Genomic DNA, 26,866 nt, shown 5'->3' with positions numbered 1-26,866 from the left:
AAGAACCTTTAAAGCCTGCAATTATCTAACAGGCTATGTATAATACAATACACAGAGAATTGATGACAGACTTAAAGTTTCTACACTGAATACTTTTGCAAGGCTATGAAAAGCACAGCGTTTTTAAAAGCAATTTCATTTATTTGCTGATTTAATTTGGGAGGAGAATTCAATGTAAAAGAACTTTTTAAATGGACCCCCCTTCCAGCCACACCCCAAAAGCTGACTGTTTTATTTAGTGTACATTCTGATTTGCTTCCAAGTGCCTCCTCTGCAGTCCATGTTGAGGTGCTTCAAGGATGTGTCGAGATGCATCAAGGAAGAATCCTTCGGAGTTGTTACGATGCACCATGTCAATCTGTAGTACAGAGTCATTATAATGTTAATACGGATATTATCCGTAATTGAAAAACTGAATGAGTGTTAGTTCATGCGTGTTAGCCAACTGTTTGAAATGTTTGTTTTTTTAAGATTTCCAAAAAGGTAGCAGTTCAAAAATAATGTAAAAATGAGTATTTGAATGAAAATGAGTTCTCCTCAAACTTTTTATTGGTTTTTAAATGTGTGCTCAAAAACTTCCAGGTGAGGACAAAATTCTATGTTACACTAGTCTCAAAAGGTTCTCTTACTCCAAAATGCTGTTACGTGTAACTTTGTTTATTAGCCCTAAATGTGTTATAAAATTATTTTTGTGCTTAGGCATATCAGAGCACTAGTACCTAAACATATCTTGGAAGCTCATATTTATCATACAAGTTTCTCTGCTCACCCACTTCTGCTTGTTGACTCCAGTAATTAATTCAAGGCTAGATTTAGATGGATTTGCTACCTTTCCTTGCCACTTTCCCAGATTCTCCTCATGAGAACTAACCTTGCTTCCTCTAGTATTCCAGTAATAATTCAGATCTCTATTTTAGGATTCATCACATCCTACCTTATATTAGATAATCATGTTTGTGTCTGTATCTCCCAATACACTGAAAGCTTCTATGGTAGAGTAATAAACTTATTCATTCATCTTATTATTAATAATAACTAAGCCAGTGCAAGTGTTAATAAATATCTGTTTGAATCAAAGTGTCTCCTTTTTGTTAATAAATAATCTGTTTGAATCAAAGTGTCTCCTTTTTCGGAAAAATCAAAATCACAAACATTAATATGTATTAGTTAGAATTAATAACAAGTAACTGAACTGTCATTTCATGGAAGGCAAGAATCAGCACTTAGATGAAGAATTCAATTGACATAATTGAAAAAGGATGATTTACAGCTATCTTAAGAAATGTTTAACTTTGCTAATTAATAAAACAGCTGTGATGAGTGGTAAAATCTAATGTGTTTTAGAAAACATTTGCTTCTGACATAGCTGCTACCACAAGAGACTAGCTAGCGTCAGTACCTTATTCTTAAGCACTAGTCTGCCAGAGCATTCTCTTTAGATCTTAAAAAAATCTAAGTTGTTAAACATAAGGTCCTTTTGGAATGTCTCAAGATTATACTTATCTTACCAATAATTTTAAGTCAGTTCATATTTGTACCTTAAAAAAACCTCTTAAATTATATATTTAAAATTAAACTTTTTATAATGATCTCATTAACAATAGATACAGTTTATAGTCAAAAGATTGCCATTTAACTATCCAAGGTTTCTTTTTGGATAGGAGATGAATAACATAATTAGATAATATTAAAGCCACATTTATTTTTACTGTTTTACTATTTGACACAAGAGCTGTCGATTACTAACTTCCTTAATATGTAGAGTTGAATTTACATATTAAAGCAATTCACTAGGTATTTAATTTTAATAGAATTAATAATTTTAAAATACCTACAAGCACCAAGATGGAAGAAATATAACATTTTAAGGAATCTAAAAAGTGTTTCAATAATCGAGAAAGATAAAAATGTTATATGAATATTTCTTAAATAATATTAGTTATAACTAATAGTTAGTTCACCATTATCCAATACAGATAATGGCCTAGTAGTCACAATCTATTCTAATATTTTTATTTCACACCAGCAGTTAAAAATCAGTTTAAAATAAAACATAAACGGAAAAGGACTATTCTACCTGTTTTCAAAACAGGTGCTAGTAAACACAGGGATCAGAATGAGTACGATGAACAGCAGGAAAAACACTAATTTCTATTAGTTCAGCTCTGTCTCTAGAAATGATATTAAGTGATATGTGATGGAGGAGGGGGTTGGGGAGGCAATGTATTTTATATATACATAAATCTATACATATATTTGACATATATATGTCTTCTCCCCCCACCATGGCACTACCATTAATAATCAGGAGTATCTATAGTCTGGATGAATTAACCTCATTCAGAAAATAGTCTTAAGAAAAACAAATCTACCTTTAGCTGTTTTCAGATTTTTAAAAAAGTTTTAAGCATTTAATTTTCATTTTTGCAAGAGATATCAATACACAAATTAAAAGAAGTATTTCTTACAAGCAGATAACCTTATAAAAATAATTTTGAATTGAACAGACTTACCTTTATTTCCCAAATAGTTTATTTTTTAATATATATTAAAGCTACTAGGGAAGAATGGGAGTTAGAAGAGTAAATCAAACAGAAAATGACACATAACATGAAAAAAATAAGAAGAAAATGTCAAAAAGAGACGTATTCAATATCATGTAAGTAAGATTCCTATGATTTTTTTTAAAAAATCTGAACACAAGTTAACCAATTGTCCTCCTTTCCTATTTCAAATTGTATTTACAGAAAGGATTACCTTGGTGTGCTGCTCTTTTAACTTCATTATTATCCCTGGATCATCTTTTTTGCTAGCCATTAGCAATCTAAACATTTGCTCTCGATACTTGCTCATTATAAGTTCCAAGGCAGACTGATGTTCTTCCAGGGATGTACGTAATTCTATCAAAAACAACAGTATATTTTATTCAAACTTGAGTTCAGGGTGTACAAAGTATTCTCTTCCACATTAATCAAAAAAGCAATTTATAAAGGGGGTATTTTAAAAAGAAAATATGAGGTACAAAAATCTAGCCACATAGAAATAAAGGATACTGGGGCTTCCCTGGTGGCACAGTGGTTCAGAGTCCACCTGCCAATGCAGGGGACACGGGTTCGTGCCCCGGTCCAGGAAGATTCCACATGCCACGGAGCGGCTGGGCCCATGAGCCATGGCTGCTGAGCCTGTGCGTCCAGAGCCTGTGCTCCACAACGGGAGAGGCCACAACAGTGAGAGGCCCGCGTACAGCAAAAAAAAAAAAAAAAAAAAAGAAAGAAATGATACCAAATGGAGTCCTTTATTAGTTCTCAAAATGACCATTTTAAACTCAGTTTTTGAGAAATCATTTTAACAAATATTTACTGAACAGGGATTAAGTATCAGATCATGCTCTATATTAGGAATACCAAAAGGCCATAAAGCTCAGAGTCTAGTGGAGAAAACAAAACATAAATAATTAAAATACAATGTGGTAAGTGTAGAGTGGAGCTCTATCCAAATACATACAGAAAGTCTGTGAGGAAAAATTGGTGAAAGCTTCACAGAAGTATGGTATTGAGATCAACTTGCATTCCTTGAAATGAAAAATAAACGACAGGGCATTCTAAGCAGGGAGGCATGAAACTGGATGGTGTGTTTGGGAAATCGTTCAGGGTGACAAGAGCAAAGGTTTCACGGAGAAGAGAAGTATGGGAAGAATACAAAAAAGAAGGCTTGGAGTCGACTTTGAAGGACGATGGATAAGAAAATAGTACACAGTGAAGGTTCTCAAGCAAAAGAATAACATAATCAGATATATTTTTGAAAAATCAATCTGATGCCTGTGTTGAAGATGGACTGGAGGGAAAACACACTGAAATCAGAGAGACCAATGAGGACAGTTCAGGCAAGAGACTATGAACACCTAAGTTGTGGGCCAAAGTGGTGGGACTGCCGAGAATGAAACTGAGTTATTTCATAGGTAATGACAATGGTGCAAGCTGGATACTGAGGGTGAGAGTCTAAGATCCAAGTAAGGTAGACATTCATATGTAGGAAAGGATAAAGAGCAATAAATATCCTCTCTATCTGGGGAGCTACCTTGATCACACGCCTCTTAATCACCACATCAGAGCCTTTTGCCCTCAGCTGTCTGTGGTTCTGGTTCTGCATGGGCTCCAACTAACTTCACATGGGAGCAATCTGACTTCAGGCTTCTGCCTGGCTTCCAGCTAGCACCATGCACCTCTGTCTTCCACGCTTGAGTCACATAGCACAAATGAAATTGCCTTTCGTAGCTAAGCTAAAATAGTTTTATTACTTAGTACTGAGAGTACTGGCTGACACAAGGGAGGAGATGTAGAGTGTCAGGTCCATTAAAAATATGCTATCTTAATCCTCATCCAAATCTGAGAAGAGGATATTATCCATTCCATCATCTGGATGGAGAAACTGAGACTCTGCAAAGGATAAAATATTTCTCCAATTTAATAAAATTCAACTGTGAAAAGAGTGATGTGTGACCCAGCAGAAACAAAAAATAGATGTGTGATAGCAGCAAGAATGGAGAAGAAGTGAAGATGGAGTGAGTCAGGAAATGTGTAGGTATGGCTGCTAGTCCGTGGGTGCCTCAACATTCCTTGTTGTTTCCTTCCACATTCCTGAAATAGTGCCTTCACTGCCTTTTCCTCAAAGTCCCAGCTAAGCATGCTGTTTCCTAGTGGAACTCTAAGTAATACAGCAGCCGTGTGGTTGACAGGGTCTTGGAGCTCGGTCCTGGTGTCAGGTGGGAGAGCTGAGTTCAGCTGGGAGAGCTGAGTTCAGGACACTGGACCACCAGAGACCTCCCAGCTGCACGTAATATCAATTGGCAAGAGCTCTCCCAGAGATCTCCAATCTCAACGCTAAGACCCAGCTCCACCCAACAGCCAGCAAGCTCCAGTGCTGCACGCTCCATGCCAAACAACTAGCAAGACAGGAACACAACCCCACCCATTAGGAGAGAGGCTGCCTAAAATCATACTAAGTTCACAGACATCCCAAAACACACCACCGGATGTGGCCCTGCCCACCAGAAAGATAAGATCCAGCCCCACCCACCAGAACACAGGAACCAGTCCCCTCCACCAGGAAGCCTACACAACCACTGAACCAACCTCACCCACAGGGGGAAGACACCAGAAACAACAGGAACTATGAACCTGCAGCCTGCGAAAAGGAGACCCCAAAGTTAAACAAAATGAGAAGACAGAGAAATATGCAGCAGAAGAAGGAGCAAGGTAAAAACCCACCAGACCTAACAAATGAAGAGGAAATAGGCAGTCTACCTGAAAAAGAATTCAGAGTTTTGATAGCAAACATGATCCAAAATCTTGGAAACAGAATGGAGAAAATACAAGAAACGTTTAACACGGACTAGAAGAACTAAAGAGCAAACAAACAATGATGAACAACACAATAAATGAAATTAAAAATTCTCTAGAAGGAATCAATAGCAGAATAACTGAGACAGAACGGATAAGTGACCTGGAAAATAAAATAGTGGAAATAACTACTGCAGAGCAGAATAAAGAAAAAAGAATGAAAAGAATTGAGGACAATCTCAGAGACCTCTGGGACAACATTAAACACACCAACATTCAAATTATAGGGGTCCCAGAAGAAAAAGAGAAAAAGAAAGGGTCTGAGAAAAGATTTGAAGAGACTATAGCTGAAAACTTTCCTAACATAGGAAAGGAAATAGTCAATCAAGACCAGGAAGTGCAGAGAGTCCCATACAGGATAAATCCAAGAAGAAACACGCCAAGACACATATCAATCAAACTATCAAAAAATAAATACAAAGAAAAAATATTAAAAGCAACAAGGGAAAGGCAACAAATAACATACAAGGGAATCCCCATAAGGTTAACAGCTGATCCTTCAGCAGAAACTCTGCAAGCCAGAAGGGAGTGGTAGGACATATTTAAACTGATGAAAGGGAAAAACCTACAACCAAGATTACTCTACCCAGTAAGGATCTCATTCAGATTCAAAGAAGAACTTAAAACCTTTACAGACAAGCAAAAGCTAAGAGAATTCAGCACTACCAAACCAGCTTTACAACAAATGCTAAAGGAACTTCTCTAGGCAGGAAACACAAGAGAAGGAAAAGACCTCCAATAACAGACCCAAAACAATTAAGAAAATGGGAATAGGAGCATACATATCGATAATTACCTTAAGTGTAAATGGATTAAATGCTGCAACCAAAAGACATACACTGGCAGAATGGATACAAAAACAAGACCTGTATATACGCTGTCTACAAAAGACCCACTTCAGACCTAGGGACAGATACAGACTGAAAGTGAGGGGATGGAAAAAGATATTCCATGCAAATGGAAATCAAAAGAAAGCTGGAGTAGCAATTCTCGTATCAGAAAAAATAGACTTTAAAATAAGGACTATTACAAGAGACAAAGAAGGACACCACATAATGATCAAGGGATCAATCCAAGAAGGAGATGTAACAACTGTAAATATTTATGCACCCAACATAGGAGCACCTCAATACATCAGGCAAATGCTAACAGCCATAAAAGGGGAAATCGACAGTAACACAATAATAGTAGGGGACTTTAACACCCCACTTTCACCAATGGACAGATCATCCAAAATGAAAATAAATAAGGAAACACAAGCTTTAAATGATACATTAAACAAGATGGACTTAATTGATATTTATAGGACATTCCATCCAAAAACAACAGAATACATGTTCTTCTCAAGTGTTCATGGAACATTCTCCTAGACCATATCTAGGGTCACAAATGAAGCCTTGGTAAATTTAAGAAAATTGAAGTCATATCAAGTATCTTTTCTGACCATAACACTATGAGACTACATATTGATTACAGGAAAAAAACTGTAAAAAATACAAACACATGGGGGCCAAACAATACACTATAAATGACCAAGAGATCCCTAAAGAAATCAAAGAGGAAATTAAAAATTACCTAGAAACAAATGACAATGAAAATATGATGACCAAAAACCTATGGGATGCAGCAAAACCAGTTTTAAGAGGGAAGTTTGCAGCAATACAATCCTACCTCAAGAAACAAGAAAAATCTCAAATAAACAACCTAACCTTACAACAAAAGCAATTAGAGAATGAAGAACAAGAAAACCCCCAAAAGTTAGCAGAAGGAAAGAAATCATACGGATCATATCAGAAATAAATGAAAAAGAAATGAAGGAAACAATAGCGAGATCAATACAACTAAAAGCTGGTTCGTAAAGAAGATAAATAAAATTGATAAACCATTAGCCAGACTCATCACGAAAAAAAGGGAGAGGACTCAAATCAACAAAATTAGAAATGAAAACGGAGAAGTAAAAACTGACACTGCAGAAATACAAAGGATCATGAGAGGATACTACGAGCAACTCTATGCCAATAAAATGGACAACCTGGAGGAAATAGACAAATTCTTAAAAAAGCACAACCTTCCAAGACTGAACCAGGAAGAAATAGAAAATATAAACAGACAGATCACAAGCACTGAAATTGAAACTCTGATTAAAAATCTTCCAACAAACAAAAGCCCAGGACCAGATGGCTTCACAGGCGAATTCTATCCAATATTTAGAGAAGAGCTAACACCTATCCTTCTCAAACTCTTCCAAAATATAGCAGAGGGAGGAACACTCCTAAACTCATTCTACGAGGCCAGCATCACCCTGATACCAAAACCAGACAAAGATGTCACAAAAAAAGAAAACTATAGGCCAACATCACTGATGAACATAGATGCAAAAGTCCTCAACAAATACTAGCAAACAGAATCCAACAGCATATTAAAAAGGATCATACACCATGATCAAGTGGGGTTTATCCCAGGAATGTAAGGATTCTTCAATATACTCAAATCAATGTGATATACCATATTAACAAATTGAAGGAGAAAAACCATATGATGATCTCAACAGATGCAGAAAAAGCTTTTGGCAAAATTCAACACCCATTTATGAAAAAAATTCTCCAGAAAGTAGGCATAGAGGGAACTTACCTCAACATAATAAAGGCCATAACCCCACAGCCAACATCGTCCTCAATGGTGAAAAACTGAAACCATTTCCACTAAGATCAGGAACAAGACAAGGTTGCTCACTCTCACCACTATTATTCAACATAGTTTTGCAAGTTTTAGCCACAGCAATCAGACAAGAAAAAGGAATCCAAATCAGAAAAGAAGTAAAACTGTCATGGTTTGCAGATGACATGATATTATACAGAGAGAATCCTAAAGATGCTACCAGAAAACTACTAGAGCTAATCAATGAATGTGATAAAGTAGCAGGATACAAAATTAATGCACAGAAATCTCTTACATTCCTATACACTAATGATGAAAAATCTGAAACAGAAATTAAGGAAACACTCCCATTCACCATTGCAACAAAAAGAATAAAATACCTAGGACTAAACCTACCTAAGGAGACAAAAGACCTGTATGCAGAAAACAACAAGACACTGATGAAAGAAATTAAAGACGATACAAACAGATGGAAAGATATACCATGTTCCTGTATTGGAAGAATCAACATTGTGACAATGACCATACTACTCAAAGCTATCTACAGATTCAAAGCAATCCCTACCAAACTACCAAAGGCATTTTTCACAGAACGAGAACAAAAAATCTCACAATTTGTATGGAAACACAAAAGACCCCAAATAGCCAAAGCAATCTTGAGAAAGAAAAATGGAGCTGGAGGAATCAGGCTCCCAGACTTCAGACTATACTACAAAGCTACAGTAATGAAGACAGTATGGTACTGGTACAAAAACAGAAATATAGATAAATGGAACAGGATAGAAAGCCAAGAGGTAAACCCACGCACATATGGTCACCTTATCTTTGTTAAAGGAGGCAAGAATATACAATGGAGAAAAGACAGTCTCTTTAATAAGTGGTGCTGGGATAACTGGACAGCTACATGTAAAAGAATGAAATTAAAACACTCCCTAACACCATATACAAAAATAAACTCAAAATGGATTAAAGACCTAAATTTAAGGCCAGACACTATAAAACTCCCAGAGGAAAACATAGGCTGAACACTCTATGACATAAATCACAGCAAGATCCTTTTTGACCTACCTCCTAGAGAAATGGAAATAAAAATAAACAAATGGGACCTAATGAAACTTCAAAGCTTTTGCACAGCAAAGGAAACCATAAACAAGATGAAAAGACAACCCTCAGAATGAGAGAAAATATTTGCAAATGAAGCAACTGACAAAGGATTAATCTCCAAAATGTACAAGCAGTTCACGCAGCTCAATATTAAAAAAATAAACAACCCAATCCAAAAATGGGCAGAAGACCTAAATAGGCATTTCTCCAAACAAGATATACAGATTGCCAACAAACACATGAAAGGATGCTATCACCTCACACCAGTCAGAATGGCCATCATCAAAAAATCTACAAACAATAAATGCTGGAGAGGGTTTGGAGAAAAGGAATCCTCTTGCACTGTTGGTGGGAATGTAAATTGATACAGCCACTATGGAGAACAATATGGAGGTTCCTTAAAAAACTAAAAATAGAACTACCATATGACCCAGCAATCCCACTACTAGGCACATACCCAGAGAAAACCATAATTCAAAAAGACACATGCACCCCAGTGTTCATTGCAGCACTGTTTACAATAGCCAGACAATGGAAGCAGCCTAGATGTCCATCAAGAGAGGAATGGATAAAGAAGATGTGGCACATGTATATAATGCAATATTACTCAGCCATAAAAAGAAATGATACTGAGCTATTTGTAGTGAGGTGGATGGACCTAGAGTCTGTCATACAGAGTGAAGTAAGTCAGAAAGAGAAAAACAAATACCGTATCCTAGCAGATATGTATGGAATCTAAAAAAAAAAAAAAAAATGGTTCCAACTAACCTAGGGGCAGGACAGGAATAAAGACGCAGACGTAGAGGATGGACTTGAGGACATGGGGAGGGGGAAGGGTAAACTGGGATGAAGTGAGAGAGTGGCAATGACATATATACACTACCAAATGCAAAATAGATAGCTAGTAGGAAGCAGCTGCATAGCAGAGGGAGATGAGCCCAGTGCTTTGTGACCACCTAGAGGGGTGTGATAGGGAGGGTGGGAATGAGATGCAAGAGGGAGGGGATATGGGGTTATACGTATATGTATAGCTGATTCACTGTTATACAGCAGAAACTAACACAACATTGCAAAGCAATTTTACTCCAATGAAGATGTTTAAAAAAAAAAGAGCAATAACTACGATTTAGGCATAATGGACTAGAAATGTCACAAAGTAACTTTAACTGGCTATTTTCCCATTTAATTTAATTTATTTATTTATTGACCATGCCGCACAGCTTGTGGAATCTTAGTTCCCCAAGCAGGTACTGAACCCGGGCCCATGGCAGTGAAAATGCAGAGACATAACTGCTGGACCACCAGGAAATTCCCTTTTTTCCCATTTTAAAAAATAGTAATTGGTCCCAAGTTGATAGTACAGTTGCAGATTAAAGTTCTCTTTTGATTTGGTATACACAGTGATAATATAGCTTGCCTTTGTTCTCTTGTTGCAATTCTCTGATTTGTCTGTTTTCTTGCTGGATACCCATAACTAATGTGGACCGTGGCCGATGTCTTGCAACTTCATTAAGTTCTTGAATTTCTTCTTGATACTAATGAAAAGATTTTTATTAAAATGAAAGAGAAAATATTTGAAAATATGTATCTGATACACACACACACACACACACACACACACATATATGTATATTTGATAAAGAACCCTTACAACTCAACTCAATACAACTCAATAAAAGGAAAAATAACTCAATTTAAAAATGGGCAAACAAGTAAGTTCTGAGAATGTAATGTACATCATGGTGTCTAGAGTTAACAATATTGTATTATATACTTGCAAGTTGCCAAGAGAACACATCTTAAATGTATACACACACACACACACACACACGAACGGTAATTATGTGAGGGGATGGAGGTATTAACTAACCTCATTGTGGTAGGTAATCTTTTCACAAAATATACATATGTCAATATATATTGTACACCTTAAAGTTACACAATGTTGTATGTCAAGTATATCTCAGTAAAGCTGGAAAAAAATGGGTAAAGGATTTGAAGAGACATTTCTCTAAAGAAAATACACAAATGGCCAATAAACACATGAAAGATGCTTAACATCATTAGTCATTCAGGAAATACAATTCAGTGTAACAAGGAGATACCACTTCACAACGACTAGGATGAGCTTAATCAAAAAGCAAGTAATAACAAGTGTTGGAGAGGATGTGGAGAAATCACTCTCATATACTGTTCATGGGAATGTAAAATGATGTGCCTGCTCTGGAAAACAGTCAGGCAGATGCTCTAAAAGTTAAATATAGATTTTTAAGACCCATCCATTCTAATTGAACTAGGTATATACCCAAGAAAATTGAAAACATATGTCCACATAGAAACTTACAAACAAGTATTCATAGCAGTATTATACATAATAGCCAAAAAATAGAAACAATCCAAATGTCCATCAACCAATGAACAGATAAACACAATGTGCTGTATCCTTACAATGAATATTATTTAGCAATAAAAAGGAATCAAGTACTGATACATGCTACAACATCGATGAAACCTGAAAACATTACGTTAAAAAAAGTCACAAAAAGCCACATATTGTATGATTCCATTCATATGAAATGTCTAAAATAGGCAAATCCATGGAGACAGACAGATTTGTAGTTTCCAGCGGCCAGGGAAAGGGAGACCTAGGGAGTAGCTACTAAGGGATATGGGCTTTTGGGGTAATGAAGTGTTCTCAAACTAGATAGTAATTATGGTTGCACAGCATGTGAATATACTAAAATCCAATGACCTGCACTCTTCAAAAGGGTAAACTTTATGGTATGGTTCTTAACTCTGGTTGTCAACCCCCCTTTTTTACAACTCAATACCAGATATATATGTTCACTGGAATGCATGAATCAAGGTAGACAGGGACGTATGTAATGTGCTTAGGGCAACAGAGTTGCAAAACAAAATAAGTAAACTTCCTTCACTATTTTCAGCAGCTTTGTTAAAAGCAGTAACCCTGGGTTGCTTCCTTTTACAAAAGGGGTGATGCATTTCTAGAGAGTAAGCTATGAATATATATTTTCCTCCAGTGATTTCCATCATAATATCAAAGATTTTATAACTCTCTTAGAGTTGCAACTCTTTATCAAAAGCGGGCTTAAAATAGTTAGTAGCTCACTGTAAAGTTCTTATATACAACAGTAAGGATAACAAGAAGTGAAGTCCTTTTTATTTCTTCTTTAACTGGCAGCATTAAATGAAAAATAAGGTAGCAAGTACAAATGCAGTAACTGCAAAAGGTGGAAACCAGATATGGCTTTGCATCATTTTCAAAAACTATTTTATTGTTAAATAGTGTCACCTAAATACTCCTATAAAGAAAAATATTTCTACATTATAAAAATAGGAGACAGAGCAAAATATGTGTCAATTATATAGTGAAAGATATTATCTGGTCTTTGTCAAATGTATCTAGACCTAAAAAATTCATGTATTTTCCAAACTCAAATGTGCCTCACTGTCAGAAAAGTAATCAAGTCTATATGTTTTAGAATATCTACATATATACATGCCAGTTGAACTTGACAAAATTACATTTCAATCTAAAGTAAACTGAAACACACAAGTCAAGCTACTTTTAAATTTTAGAGAACATTAAAAAATAATAAAATACTAATTAAGCAGAAGTTTACAATTCAAGCAACACATAAATATCAATGACTGCTTTTTAAAAATGGAATCAGCAAGGAAAAACATCAAACCTGCTTCATAGCTTCTACTCGCTTGTTGAGAGCTGTGGTTTGCTCAATCAGAGATTCTGCTGCATCGTCGTGATCTCTCAGTCTTTCAACAAGGGCTTTAGCATCAGCAAGTGCCTTCTCAATTGTGCAACTCATTTCTAAAGGAATATGTATAATTAAAAATGAAAATCAAGATTCAAAACAAAGCTGGCATAGCATCTTATTTTAGTTTCATGTTAACACAGATATGCTTAAGCTACATTTGTTACTGGATTGCTCACTGTCTTGGAAGAAAAAACATCTAAGAACATCTGTGGTTTTGATTCTGTTAAGGTAGAACAAACTCAAAAGTGAATTTATAATATTCAAAAAATACAATGCGTGTAAATATATATAATTATATAATTACATATATATATATACACACACACACATATGTGTGTGTGTGCGATCATACATGTATGATTTGCAGACATAATCAGAATGTATTTAAAACACCCTGAATTTAGAGTGGGGAAAAAAAGTACACATCCAATGGATATATTTTATGTTATACAGAAATTGTGCTCTTCATAAGGGCAAACCCTATCAAGTCATTTGTCATTTGTGAAAAAGGTCACTTTAATAGTCTTTATTCTGCAGTCAATGACTGTCAGGTCTCTGACCATAGACCCTTCCTAGCCTCTGCTTGGTCAGGTGACCTGAGACACCATTCACAAATGCACACTACTGACCAGCCAAAGTGGCCTCTATGTGTCATGCTATGCTCAAGTGTCAACCTCCTTCTGGAGGAACTTTGGCTTCTTATACAAAATTGCATTATAATCCTAACTCTTGCACTTTCCTTAGTGAATGGCAAAGAAAGTTTTAACTTAGAACAACACTGGCCATTGTGGGAAACTTCTGAGGTGTTAAAATCAATAATTAATATGCATAAAAGGAGCTCAAAAAATTAGGAGGCAAAACATGAAGCAGCCAACAGTTATTGTAGTTTCTTCAACTGGCAAGCTGAGACCTCAAAACAAAATTTTAGTCTTAAAATAATGTCTCTCAAAAACTTTAACCTTCTAAAACTTATCATTCTTGAATTTTTCTCTTTCTACTAAGTGTCACCTTACTTTCTATATAAGCTACCCTTTCTTCAAGATTTTCTCAAAAAATAAAATTATACTGTAAAATTACTAGGCCAGAAGCCAGGTCTATAGATATTAAATTAAAACTCAGGTATAGAACCAAGTTAAGGGCTATAATGAAGGATTTTCATCAAGTTTAGGAAGACAGAAATTTGCTACAGAATGTAGGACAGTTAGATGCTACTGTACTGGACTATAGTTCAGTTAATTATTTTCTCAGACAGAGAAAAATGCAGTAAGTACAAAAGAGATTTAAATAACCCAACTGTGTAACATCTTAAAAGAAGGAAAGAAAACACATCAGGCCATTTTAGCAGGCTTTCATTTAAGGTTATATAGCAAAGATTCAAAATTGTAAACTAAATAAAGATGAAAAAACGTTCAAACAGTATTCTTGGTTGTACCCAACAGCTGAAGCAAAGGGTATACTGTCCTGTTATTATAAACAGGTTTAAAGCTGAATAAAAAGATTTAATCAAAATAAATTAAAATGTAAAACTGCCAATCTAGAAAATATTCATGACTAGACATTTCCAGAGAGCTTTAAGAATTAAGCTGGAAACTAATACAATTTCTGTCTCTCTAGATAAAACAACCAAAAGATTTGTCCTCTAATATCTAGGAGATTTAGATAAGTGTACTTCAAAATACAAGCAAAAGGGCAATTAAAGGAACCAATGGCTTGTACTGGCTAAAACACAAAAGGACAGCCATTCAAAATCTAAGATGCTCCAAGGGAGATATTAGTCTCCAATAATGCCTTGTCCTTCCTCTAAACTTCCAAGGGGAATAATCTAAAATTATAGATAGGGGCTTCCCTGGTGGCGCAGTGGTTGAGAGTCCGCCTGCCGATGCAGGGGACACGGGTTCGTGCCCCGGTCCGGGAAGATCCCACATGCCGCGGAGCGGCTGGGCCCGTGAGCCATGGCCGCTGAGCCTGCGCGTCCAGAGCCTGTGCTCCGCAACGGGAGAGGCCACAACAGTGAGAGGCCCGCATACCGCAAAAAAAAATAATAAAAAAATAAAATTATAGATAGGTAATAGTATGGCTTTCCTATTTATGTGGGAGTTACTATATCTCCATATCTCCTATCAATCCCACTACTATAGAACAGCAGATTCTTCAGAGTAAAATTTTAAAGTTATTTGTGGGAAAAAAAATTAAAAAGAGGAAAAAATATTTGTCTTATAGTAAAAATAACTGGTTGTAATAGATGGTGAAAGAAATAAAAAAAACAAAGTCTAGAGAAAGTTATAAAAGATCTTAGAGAAGTAAAGTTTATCTTGATTTAATAGAACAAGTATGAGGAACCTCTGACAGTCCTAGGTTCCAACCTAGGATATTGTTAAATGATACTGTTGGGACTACTATCAGAATACCTCTTTATGCTTTGTAACAACATGACATCTACAAACAATAGATAGGATGCGTTTCCAAATAAAATGCACTAAAGTTCCTATATATGATCAGATGATAGGTGATCTAGACATGAGAATACCTATACTGTGTGTAATTCAACAAGTTGCCCTCTCCCCAAAAGCCATGCTCCCAGAATTCTCTGGGCGAAGGAATCTACAGAGCCCTGAAACTAGATGGAATCTTTCCAGATAATCATAAATCTTTCTTTCTGAAATACGAAAAAGTTGGGACTTCCCTGGTGGTCCAGTGGTTAAGACTCCATGCTCCCAACGCAGGGGGCCCAGGTTCAATCCCTGGTCAGGGAACTAGATCCCGCAATGCCACAACTAAAGATCCCGCATGCTGCAACAAAGACCCTGTGTGCTGCAACAAAGACCCTGCATAGCCAAATAAATAATAAATAAATATTTAAAAAAAAAGGAATATGAAAAAGTTAAGCTGTGTTCTGGGGGTATCAACTTGACAACATGGCACCAAAGACCCACTGCCTATTAAATCCTATGCTTTGATTCAGTAGCTAAGGCTCACCCTCCTTGCCTCAGAGCAATCACAGGCCTCAACTAAATTAGTCAAAGCACCTTCAGAGTTTATACTAGGTCTTTATACCTAATGTTCCCATATGTAGTAAATCCCAACTGCTAAATGAAAGCACCCTAAATCATCTACTAGTGGAATAATTATGAAATGTTGTTACTTTCTCCGCTTCATATTACCATCTTCTGGTACAAAACTCTTACTCCAACAATCATGCCTACTGGAAGAAAATCTCGTGACTGTGTTCCCAAAATTCACGGAGTGTCCAAGCCCAAAGCAAAGACTTTGAACTCTCTAGCACCAAATCCCGACTTTACTGTTTGTTAATGGGTTTTACATCAAACATGAAAAGTGACGTGCATCAGGCTTGATACATAACAGGCACTTCAGTCATGCTGATAAAATTCAATTTCTTACCAGAAGCCAAACTGATCAAATGACTTAACTGTGGCCTTCTAAGATAGAGCAACTCGTTAAAATGAAAGAGTAAATACATACACTAGTAGCTGAGTTGTTTTTGGAATAATTCACTTTTTTAAATGCTGCAAGGAAGTTCCTCCGATATCCTTTAAAAAACAACAAATACATTAACTACTTGATGGCTTGATGCTACCTAAAATAATAAGGTAGAGATGCACAGTAAAAAAAAAAAGAGATTCTAAAGCTAGTATCGTATATTACAGATACTATCGAACTACTTTAAAGTACATAGTTATAAAAACATTACTTTTACTAAAAGTCCTATGCAAGGGTTTCATGTAAAACAATAAAATCATAAGAAATCCATGGAGAAGTCAAAGATTCCATCACAGACACACAAAATCTGGCCTTCCAAATTCCAGAAAGAAACATGGGATGATCAGGTTATAAAACCCATGAGTATAAGAGCTGACATAATCAGGATGGCTACCTGATAGTACCAGACAAAACCCTGAATGAACACTAACTCATTCCAGTAGAAAAAGATTAGCCACAATATTAAACACTGATGGGAAAATTGCTTGGATGGCAGAGGATATGGTCCAGTACACACCTTATTTGTAAATAAATGTATCCGGAAAAACTGTAAAGGTGAAGCGAGGACTAAAACCATTCCTAAAGGACGTTTTGAACATCTCCAAGTGGATTTTATGGGGTTGCCTCTCTCTATGGTTTAGGACTACATAACATTCCTAAATATATGAGCAATGTATTAATAATAGCATATTTATTTTTGTTACGTATAGATTTTAAAAGTCCCCTACTGAAAAGCCATAATACTCACAATGGTTAATATACTATTATATTTTGTGTCCTTCCAAGAATATTCTACCTTGTCAATCAGGTAAAATAGAAACATTTAACTGGATCAGTTATTCATGAATTTAAATTATGCAACACTTTGCCTCTTTCTCAGAAATCTTTCTGCTTGTATCATTCTCAGTCCTCAGCAAACCCAAAACAGAATAAATCCAAGAAGGTCCAAGCTCAGACACATCATAATCAAATTTCTGAAAATGAAAGACAAAGAAAAATCCTGAAAGCAGCCAGAGAAAAATAACATATTACTTACAGACAACCAACATTTTGAATGACTATAGATTTTTCATCAGAAATCAGGAAGGCTGGGGCTTCCCTCGTGGCGCAGTGGTTGAGAATCTGCCTGCTAATGCAGGGGACATGGGTTTGAGCCCTGGTCTGGGAGGATCCCACATGCCGCGGAGCAACTAGGCCCGTGAGCCACAACTACCAAGTCTGCGCGTCTGGAGCCTGTGCTCCGCAACAAAAGAGGCCGCGATAGTGAGAGGCCCGCGCACCGTGATGAAGAGTGGCCCCCACTTGCCACAACTAGAGAAAGCCCTCGCACAGAAATGAAGACCCAACACAGCAAAAATAAATTAATTAATTAATAAACTCTTACCCCCAACATCTAAAAAAAAAAAAAAGAAATCAGGAAGGCCAGTTAAAAGTGCTAAAGAATGGAACGCTCAACCCATAATTCTATATCCAGTGAAAATACCCTGCATATATGAAGGTAAAATAAAAATCATTCTCAGATGAAGAAGAAGAGAATCCACTTCTAGTAGATTCGTTCTAAAGGAAATTCTTCAGAGGGAAGCAAAATGATAGCAGAAGGAAACTTAGAGTATCAGGAATAAAGGAAGAGCAAGAGAAATCATAAATATCTTGAAAAAGAGAATAGACTATTCTCTTTTTGAGTGCTTTAAAATGTCTGATATTTGAAAACAAAAGCTATAACTTTTGTGATGGAATTTTCAATTTATGTAGATGTAATATATAACTATAACATAAACGGGGAGGGTAAATGGACCTATACTATAATGTTTCAACATCTCACTTGAAATGATAAAATGTCAATTGTAAACAAACATATATGTTGTAATACTAGAGAAATCCCTAAAAAAAGCAGTATGGAGATAAGACTTAAAATCATAACAGATGAATTAAAATGAATAAAAAGTTTTAATAACCCAAAAGAAGGAAAAAAGGGGAAAGGAAGGAACAAAACACTGAGGGTACAAACAGAAAACAAATAAGATGGTGGATCTAAATACAAATATATTAATAACTACACTAAATATAAATGTTCTAAACACACTAGAACACGCAGTCTGATAATCTAACTCTTTAATTAGGATTTAAAACAGGACCTAATTATATGTTGTCTACACAAAACTCACTTTAAATATGATATAGGTAAGTTAAAAGTAAAAGGATGGAAAGAGACACACTATATAAACACCAATCAAAAGAAAGCCAGTGTACTAATAATAAGTACATGAAAAGGCGCTCAACATGATTAGCCATCAGGGAACTGCAAATCAAAATAACAAGATTCTACTTCATATCTACTAGGCTGGCTATATAATAAAGAAGATAGTTAAGTGTTGGCTAGGATGTAGAGAATTTGGAGCTTTCATGGACTGCTGGTTGGAATGTAAAATGGTGCAGCCACTTTGGAAACCAGTCTGGCAGTTCCTCAAAAGGTTAAACACATGATCTAGCAATTCTCCTCCTAGGTACACACCAAGAAAATGAAAACATGTCCTTGCAGAAAATTTGTACATGAATGTTCATAGCAACACTATTCATAATAGCTCCAAAGTAGAAATAGCCCAAATGTCCAACAACTGAAAAATGAATAAATAAAATGTGATACAGTGAATATTTTTTGACCCCCAAAAAAGAGGAATGAGGTACTGACATAAGCTACAAAATGGATGAAACTTGAAAAATTATGCTAAGTGAAAGAAGCTGGTCACAAAGCACATATTTTGATTCCATTTACATGAAATGTCCACAAGATGCACATTCATATAGGCAGAAAGTAGATTAGTGATTTGTCTAGGGTCAAAGGGAGAGGGGGAAGATAAGGGGAATGGGTAGTGACTTAATGGGCATAGCTTTTTGGAGTGAAGAAAATATTCTAAAATCGATTGTGGTGCTGGTTGCACAACTCTGTGAATATACAAAAAAACCATCAAATTGTACACATTAAATGATGGAATATTATGGTATGTGAAATTGTATCTCAAAAAAGGTATTATATTTAAAAAAGAGAGCTGGTGGCTATATTAATACTAGATGAGGGACTTCCCTGGTGGCGCAATGGTTAAGAATCCACCTGCCAACGCAGGGGACACAGGTTCAAGCCCTGGTCCGGGAAGATCCCACATGCTGCAGAGTAACTAAGCCCATGCGCCACAACTACTGAGCCTGTGCTCTAGAGCCCACGAGCCACAACTACTGAGCCTGCATGCCACAACTACTGAAGCCCGCACACCTAGCGCCCATGCTACACAAGAGAAGTCCACACACCGCAACTAAAAGTAGCCCCCGCTCGCTGCAGCTAGAGAAAACCCACGCACAGCAACAAAGACCCAACGCAGCCAAAAATAAAAAAATAAATTTATTTTAAAAAATATACTAGATGAATTAGACTTCAGAGAAAAGAAAATTACCAGGGATAAAAGAGGGGCAATACATAGTTGATAAAAGGGCCAACTCACCAAGAACACATAAGAATCCTAAATGTATATGTACCTAACTAGGGAGCTTCAAAATCAAATAAAAACTGAAAAAAATAAATAGACATACCCTCACTTACTGCTGAAATCTTCAACACTTCTTTCTCAGTAACTGATGGAACTAGTACAGAGAAAATCAGCAACGATATAGAAGAAATGAACAAACTCCGTCAACTAAGTAGACTGAATTGATATTTATAAAACACTATAACCAACAACAGCAGAATACACATTATTTTTAAGTACACATGGGACATTCACTAGGATAGAGTATATCCTGGATCAAAAAACAAACCTTAACAAATTTAAAAGAACTGCAGTCATACAAATTATGTTCTCTGAACATAATGGAATTAAACTAAAATAAATAACGAAGAGACAACAAGAAAATCTCTAAATGTTTGGAAATTAAACAACACACATAAGTAATCCATGAGACAAAAAGAAAGTTTTTTTGGAAATTAGAAAATATTTTGATCTAAGTACAAGATATCAAAATTTTGGCATGCATGTAAAGCAGGAAATTCATACACTAAATGCTTATATAAGAAAACTAGAAAGATATCAAATCAACTATCTAAGCCTCAACCTCATGAAATAAGGAAAAGAAAAGCAAAATAAACACACAGTAAACAGAAAGAAGGAAATAATACAAGAGGAGAAATTAATGAAATTGAAAACAGGAAAACAACAGAAAAAAAAACAATGAAACCAAAAACTAGTTCTTTGAAAAAGCAAAAAAAGTTGATAAACCTCTAGCGTAACTCACCAAGAAAAAAAAGAGAGAAGACATAAATTACCAATGTCAGGAATGAAAGAAGGGATATCACTGCAGACTCCTAATTCATTAATAGGATAAGTGAATACAATAATAAATTTCATACACATGAATTGGATGAAATGGACAAATTCTTCAAAAACCACAAACTACATAAAGTCATACAAGATGCAACTATTAGTAATAATTATTATAGCTATAACTATTAAATACCTGTAACTATTCTATAGTCCTACAACTATTAAAAACATTCGTAGTTAAAAATCTTCTGCCAAAAATCTCTAGACTCAAGTGGTTTCAATGGCAAATTCAACCAAATAGTCAAAATAATTTTGAAAACAAAATTGGAGAAATCACACTTCTAAATTTTAAGACTTACTATAAAGCTATAGCAGTTAAGATGGCATGGTATTGGCAGAGCCAGTCAGATAAAACAGAAGAGAGTCCAGAAATAAGCCCACAGAAACACGACCAACTGATTTTTGAAGACGGTGTAAAGGCAAGTCAAAGGACAAAGGATAGCCTTTTCAGCAAATGGTGCTGGGAGACTGGACATCTGCATGCCAACATGTTAAGTAATTCTTACAATTTTCACAAAAATTAACTCCAAATGGACCATAGCTCTAAATGTAAAACGAAAAATGGTAACGCTTCTAGAAGAAAAAACAAGAGAAAATCTTTGTGACCTGGGGTTAAGCAAACACTTTTTAGACATGATACCAAAAGCTTGATTCAAAAAAGGAAAATTCAATAAACTGGACGTCATCAAAATTAGAAACTTTTGCTCTGGGAAACACTGTTAAGACAGTCTGAAAAGACAAGCTATAGACTAGGAGAAGATACAAATCACATATCTGACACAGGACTTGTATTCAGAATACATAAAAACCTCTCAAAACTAACAATAAGGTAATAATCTAATTTTTAAAAATGAGCAAAAGACTTTAACACTTAACCAAAAAAATATATGGATGGCAAAAAAGGCACATGAAAACATATTCAACATCATTAGCCATTAAAGAAAAGCAATTAAATCCATGATGAGCTCCACTACACCCCTATTAAAATGGATAAAATAGAAAGTACTGACATACCAAGTGCTGGCACGGAACTCTCACACAGTGCTGGTGAGAATGCAAAATAACATGGTTATTTTGGAAAATGGTTTAGCAGTTTCTGAAAAGTTAAATGCATTCTACCATATGACCCAGGAATACCAATTCTGGGTATTTACTGTAGAGAAATGAGTGGATAAACAAACTGCAGTACATACCATCCACACAATGAGATACTACTCAGCAATAATATTGAATGAAGCACTGATGAGGCAACAACATAGGTGAATCTCAAAAATACTATGCTGACTGAGTGAAAGAAGACAATCTCAAAGGTTACATACTGCTTCCATTTACCTGGCACTGCCCAAAGGACAAAACCACAGCGGTAGATAAGAGGGTACAAAAGAGATCAGTGGTTGTCAGGAGCTGGGAGTGGGAGTGGGCACGGGGGTGGGGGAGAAGGGTGTGGCACAAGAGAGTATTCTGAAATAATGGATAGTTCTGTATCCTGATTGCGGTGGAATCTGTACACATGTTAAAATGAATAGAACTATATTGCAAAAAAGGGCATAATACATTAATTTTAAAACTTAAAAAAAAAGATCTGTCCCCAAGGTTTTGCCTTTGTCTTTAATTCATCTGCTGTTTATTTGCATGCGTGGTATAAGGAAGATATCTAATTATATTTTCCTTTTCTCATGTGGACAACTAGTTGCGCCAGTTCCCATTTATTGGATAGTACGTTCTTCCCCCACTGAATTGTAATGCCACACCTGTTGTATGTTTTTTCAATAAATGTATGGGTATGTTTCTGAGCTCTCTATACTACCTTTGTATCTATTATCTATCTTTACATCAATATGCTGCCTCAACTGTTACAGTTGTAAAATAACGCTTGCTATCTGATATGGCAAGTCATCTTTTCCTTCTTCAAAAGTGTGTTAGCCTTTTCTCCAACCTAATTCAATCTAAATGGACTTCTACAGCACTCCAGAGTAAAATCAAACTGCTAGGTAATAATTTTAATTAATTCCAACTGTTGGTAGCTTTCTGAGCCTGAGTAATACAACCTTACACTGAATCTTGCTCATTGGGATAACTGTTATTTCCATTTTACCAATGAGGAAACAGACTCAGGATTTCAAAGGTAAGGAGCTGACTGACAGCACCATGTAGCAAGGAAGGAGCCAAGCTAGTACCAGAAATAGCACTTCTGACCCCCCAGTCTAGTGAATATTCATGAGCCATGATGGCTCTCCATCATGCTTTTACCTATATAAAGACTTTGCTTTTACCTATATAAAGACTATCCTGGTCTCCTGGGTGGAAAAACAAAGCAAATTCCTTGCCCTACTCGACCGATGAGACTTCCAAAGTATTATATAAATTGCATTTCAAACCAGCAATAGAAAATAAATGGAAGTGTAAATGAAGATGAAAAAATAACAAATATTTAATATTTTTCTGCATAACCAATAAAAGCCTAGTACCTATTTTAACCAGCCATCACAGTTAATTATAAGACTGTTAAAAACAAGAAAACAGGCCCCCAAATGCCATGTCACTTATGCTAAGCCCCACATCACCAAACCAAGACTTAACTTACAGTTTTGGCCTCTTCCAGAAATAGAACCCTAAATCTGTCGATCAGGAATCACTGTGAGGTAATTTGTCTGACAGACCCCTGCCGTCCCCTAAAGGAAAGTGACCTTGTCCCAACCAATCTGCTTTTTGTTAGTATAACTTCCTTGTCCCTTCTCCTATAAAAGTCTTTCATTTTGTACAGCTCCTTGGAACTCCTTTCTGCTAGATGGGATGCAGCCTGATTCATGAGTCGCTGAACAAAGCCAATAAGATTTTTAAAGTTTACTCAGTTGAATTTTGTTTTTTAAGGAGACCAATTAGACTTTCTGAAACTAGAATTAACATCCACTTTAAAAAACATTCTCTACATTGCATAATGAAATACTACTATCAAAATGAACTACATTTGTAATTTCTTTTGTAACTATAAAAACATACCTGTTCAGGGAAAGGAATTATAAATAGCAGGTAATTAAAAGCATACCTTTATTAGCATTTCAGAAAAACAGTGACACAAAGTTTCTGTGAATCTGCATGTTCATTTCCTGTATGTAAAACCACAGAAAAGTTTAAAATATTTTATAATATGCCTTTACTTTGCCACCTTTTTTGAAAACCATTGTGCTTTTCCCCCTGCACTGTTTGGCTGGTAACTGGAGTGGGAGGAAGATTGTTTTCCACATTCTCTAACAAGTTTTAAATTTAAAAGACTCCAGTTAAAAAAAAAAAAGATATTCTCAATTTTATCTATTTTTAGAGAGCATGTCTTAACTAGTCACACTTAACTAGTGTACTTACTTACATTATCTTCTATAGGTAGGTTCATATTACAGGTAAAATTTTTTAAAGCAGTTCCCCGCCCTCCACATTAGCCACATTCTCACCCACTTTACCGCCCAAAGACATTCGCAGTCAGACTCCTGGCAGAGGGTTCAGAACATTGTGCTGCTGATAAAAGAGAAACCACCACCCACCCAAGACAGAAACTGGCAGCTGTTAGTTTTAGATTTTGGTTAAGAAAAATTTAAAGAAATTCAAACCACTCTTCTTTCCCCTTTATCCACAAATCCATTACCCTATACCTGGAACTACACAGAAATACTGTGACCGCTGACATACCACAGATGTGTCTATCAATGTCAACAATCTAGTTTAAAAATTTTATTGTTCAGGCAGGTGCCTCTAAAGTTAATTAGTAGATAATACTAACTGACACATATGGAAATATAAAAAGTCCTAGTTATGGCTCTCTTAGAAACTTATAAAGAGATCAAGAAAGAAAACATGTAAATTATAAATTACATATTTTTAAAAAGCATCTTATACAGACATAGCACTGTATCTGAAAGCACAAAAAATTTTCACTGTCCTTGAAAATGATGGAATGAACACGTTTGGAGTTTTATGAAGGTGCTTTATGAAGAAAATGAATTTTTAAAGTTATAAGAAACAATCTGAAAGTAAGGACACAGGAGAATTTCTTTTTTTAATTATACGTTACCTTGGAATTGTGGCTAAATATAAGTTGCATACACCTGTATGTTCAAACAGGTATGACAATTCAAGAAGGATCTAACTTAATCTAAACCAGTTATTTCTAACCTATGGGCAAGGAATCATTGGAAGGGCTGCATGGATGTACATATACCAAGCATGGTCTGTAGTCTAAATACTTCTCTCACATAAATAGCCCACTATTTTTAATAGAGACTAGTAATAATAAAATACAAAAGCATTTAAAAGCATAATAGTCTTTTTGCCACTATGCACAATCTCAACTAACAGATACTAAAAGTACAATTACTTGTGTATTGGTGGTACAGGGTTCCTCATATTCAAAACAGGTCAGGGTTCTTTAAGCTAATATACAAGGTTCCTCTGGCTCTAAAATTCTACACTTTTAAGGATGCTAAGGATTCCTACTCCTATGGTGAAACTTCAGAACTATAACACCTGCTATGTGCCAAGCATTGGTCTAACTTTTGTTACAAAGATGAATAAGACGTGATCCCAGGCTCAAGTTCAAATTAGCGCAAGAGACAGATAGTGGAACAAATAATGTTATACAACCTAAGGAATACTGCAGAAGTACCGTCTCAAGTGCTTTGGGAACACCGTGGTACTATCAATATCATCTGTGGGAGCCTGAGAAGACAATGGTCTATGAATTGGATCTTGAAAGTTGGTTCAAAAAAAATAAGGAAGAGTAAGCATTCAAGACATATGGTACAACACATACAAAGGCACAGAATTGTGAAAGTGCTTCCATGTTTGGAGAAACATCCAGCAGTCTGGCATGACTGGGTATTGAAGTATTTGGAGGAGAGGCAAAATAAGACAGAAAAGGTAGAATGGAATGTATTGGAACAGACAGTATAAGGTCCTAAGTGATATGCTTAACAATTAGGACTTAATTCTGTCAGCAATACGGTTATTCAAAAAGCTTAAAGAAAGTATTGCTATGAACAGATTTGTATTTCAGAATGGTAACTCTAGGGAAGGATGATGGTGGAGAAATCATCTGGTGAAAGAAAAAGAAATAGCATCGTGCAGTGTAAGTGGAAATACACAGTCAAGGATGAGCCTTAGGTTCCTAGTTTGGACAGCAGGATGGACACCGGTACCATTATCTGAGATGGGATACATAAAAAAGGCAGGAAGAAAACCAAGAAAAGAGTAGGATTCTTCAGAGGGCAGTTTCCAGACAGTATGGTTATCCGTGAAGAGTACCAGGAAAAGAGTAATATTTCTTGGAGGGCAGTTTCAAGAAAGAGGGAATGGTTCTCCATGTCATATGCAAAGAGGTAAATTGAAAACTGAAAAGAACCCCTTTTGCATCCCTGCCGACCACCCCCCAACCCCGCCCCACAAACGGTGAGCTCCCAGGTGGGTTAGGCAGGAAACAGAGAGGGAAGGTGTGTCCACAGGGTTAGGGCCAAGGCTTTTCATCGAACTTTCCGCACCTCAGTTCCGGAAAGAGGTGCTCAGAGCTGAACAAGGAGAGGAAGTACCGCGCCCAGTAACTGGCAGCCGGTAGTTCAAGAGGTGGTGCAAAGCACCATCGGGGAAGGAAGCTTCCGACTCCCTATGCCCGCTCTGGTCCCTGGATTGATTCCACTTACTCTGGTCTCAATCCCTCGCAGCCGTCAGCTGTGGCGGTTAGGACTCAAGCCTCGGCCAACGGGGACCTATGCACCCAGGGAAAGAGACTCCTCTTGCCTGTTCAGCTTCTTCAGCGAGCAGACGCAGAACCAAGCAGAGGCAGTGCAGGGGCGGCCTGGGGGAAACAGAGGGGCTCAGCCCCATCACTTGCCAACGGAAAACCTCCGTTCACCGCCTCCGACCAGCGCTCTCAGAGCGCTTCAACCTCGCGAGATTTCCTTCCTCGCGTAACCGTGGGGGCAGAGCCCAGCGATTTTTTTTGAGGCCTCTAGCTGACATGCGCGAGAGTTAGGGGCGGGCCTCCCCACTAATCCAC

The 26,866-nt window shown here is 36.4% G+C and overlaps 1 protein-coding gene across 2 annotated transcripts in view; it reads right to left on the bottom strand.

The window, feature by feature from the left end:
- FGFR1OP2 (FGFR1 oncogene partner 2) overlaps positions 1–26,734 on the bottom strand; it is a 32,760-nt gene extending 6,026 nt beyond the window's left edge. Inside the window, exons 1-5 of one of the 2 annotated variants that reach the window (XM_082666708.1) lie at positions 26,511–26,734; positions 12,875–13,011; positions 10,579–10,696; positions 2,758–2,900; positions 245–358 (exon numbers count right to left, since the gene is read on the bottom strand). In XM_082666708.1, the coding sequence (XP_082522834.1) occupies positions 245–358; positions 2,758–2,900; positions 10,579–10,696; positions 12,875–13,009 (510 nt within the window). In that variant the 5' untranslated portion in view covers positions 13,010–13,011; positions 26,511–26,734. The remainder of the gene's footprint in view (positions 1–244; positions 359–2,757; positions 2,901–10,578; positions 10,697–12,874; positions 13,012–26,510) is intronic. The other variant, XM_082666709.1, reaches the window with a different exon arrangement.
- Positions 26,735–26,866: the final 132 nt, after the last annotated feature.

This window comes from Grampus griseus (genome assembly GCF_964374135.1).
Source record: "Grampus griseus genome assembly, chromosome: 11".
In the NCBI taxonomy this organism is placed as follows: Eukaryota; Metazoa; Chordata; class Mammalia; order Artiodactyla; family Delphinidae; genus Grampus; species Grampus griseus.
This window is presented reverse-complemented; position numbering and strand designations above follow the sequence as displayed.